This window comes from Lepus europaeus, chromosome 3 (genome assembly GCF_033115175.1).
Source record: "Lepus europaeus isolate LE1 chromosome 3, mLepTim1.pri, whole genome shotgun sequence".
NCBI classification, from domain to species: Eukaryota; Metazoa; Chordata; class Mammalia; order Lagomorpha; family Leporidae; genus Lepus; species Lepus europaeus.
In genome coordinates this window covers 43,218,181-43,219,380 of record NC_084829.1, presented here as the reverse complement: position 1 = coordinate 43,219,380, position 1,200 = coordinate 43,218,181, and the positions used below count along the sequence as shown (strand labels likewise).

The window sequence follows — 1,200 nt, the reverse complement described above, 5'->3', positions numbered from 1 at the left end:
CTTTTCATATACCTGCTGGCCCTTTGTATCACCATTTTGGGAAATCTGTTTGACCTTTGCCCATGTATTAATCAGGTTGCGTGATTTTTTTTCTGTTGAGTTATTTGTATATTTGGGATTTTTTTTCATGATTAATATAAGATTTATTTCAGCAAGAATATTTATAGTGGCCATTGCCAGACTTTAATATGAGATGTTAGGGGGGAGGGTTGCGGGTGGGAGGGAAGTTATTGGGGGGGGAAGCCATTGTAATCCATAAGCTGTACACTGGAAATTTATATTCATTAAATAAAAGTTAAAAAAAAAAAATCCCTAAAAAAAAAAAAAAAAAAAAAAAAATATGAGATGTTAAATGTCCGATCCAATTTTCCTTCCCGGATAAGTTTTCCTTTCTTATCCCTGTCCGTTTTGAAAACATAGTACCAGAAAAACAGGGGCCCGATTCCAAGCAGAGCTCCTAAGAGTGAGTTCTTGGGAGTGGGTCTGAAATTGGGATAGATATTTGCTGATCTTGCGTATGTCCAACGAATTAAGGCAGGATCTTCAATGAGCCCTCGGCGGCTGGGGTCGTTGTACTGAAGCAGGTACTCCCATTTAAGCCGGGATCTTATAGCCAACCGCTCGGCTTGCGCCTGCCGGGTTTCCGGAGAAATGTCATATTCGGCTGGATCGAGAGTACTGGGAAGAGTGGCCAGGCGCGACGGCTTATACTTTGGGAACGACATCTTGGCGACCGGAGCACAACTGCGCCTGCTATATTTGGGATATTAATCCCTTGTCGGATGCTTGCTTTGCAAGTACTTGCTCCCATTTCGTAGGTTGTTTTCCACCACCCTGCTGACTTCTTCCTTTGCTGGGCAGAGCTTTGTTAGTTGGATGTTATGCTACTTGTCTCTCTGTGCTTTTGTTGTCATGTCCAAAAATCATTGCCAAGACCAATGTTAAGGAGCTTTCTCCTGTGTTTCCTTCCATGAGCTCTATGGGGTCAGGTCTCACATTTAGTGTGAGTCGACTCTGAGGCATGGTGTAAGGTAGGGCTCCATTCTCCTTATTGTCCCTGCAGCTAGCCAATCTTCCCACCACCATTTGCAACAAACACATTTGGGGAGTGAACCAATGAATGGGAGGTCTCCCTACCGCGTATTCTTAGCACCTCTGTCAAAACTCAGTTGGCGGCCGGCGTCCCGGTCGGGGCACCGA

General features: G+C 44.7%; 1 protein-coding gene across 1 annotated transcript; it reads right to left on the bottom strand.

Annotated features, from left to right (window-relative positions):
• Positions 1-341: 341 nt before the first annotated feature.
• LOC133756526 (NADH dehydrogenase [ubiquinone] 1 beta subcomplex subunit 4-like) lies at positions 342-746 on the bottom strand (the record flags this gene model as incomplete). The annotated part of the gene is made up of 1 exon (XM_062187199.1): positions 342-746. A coding segment is annotated over exon 1 (384 nt), but the record flags the coding sequence as incomplete, so codon positions are not given.
• Positions 747-1,200: the final 454 nt, after the last annotated feature.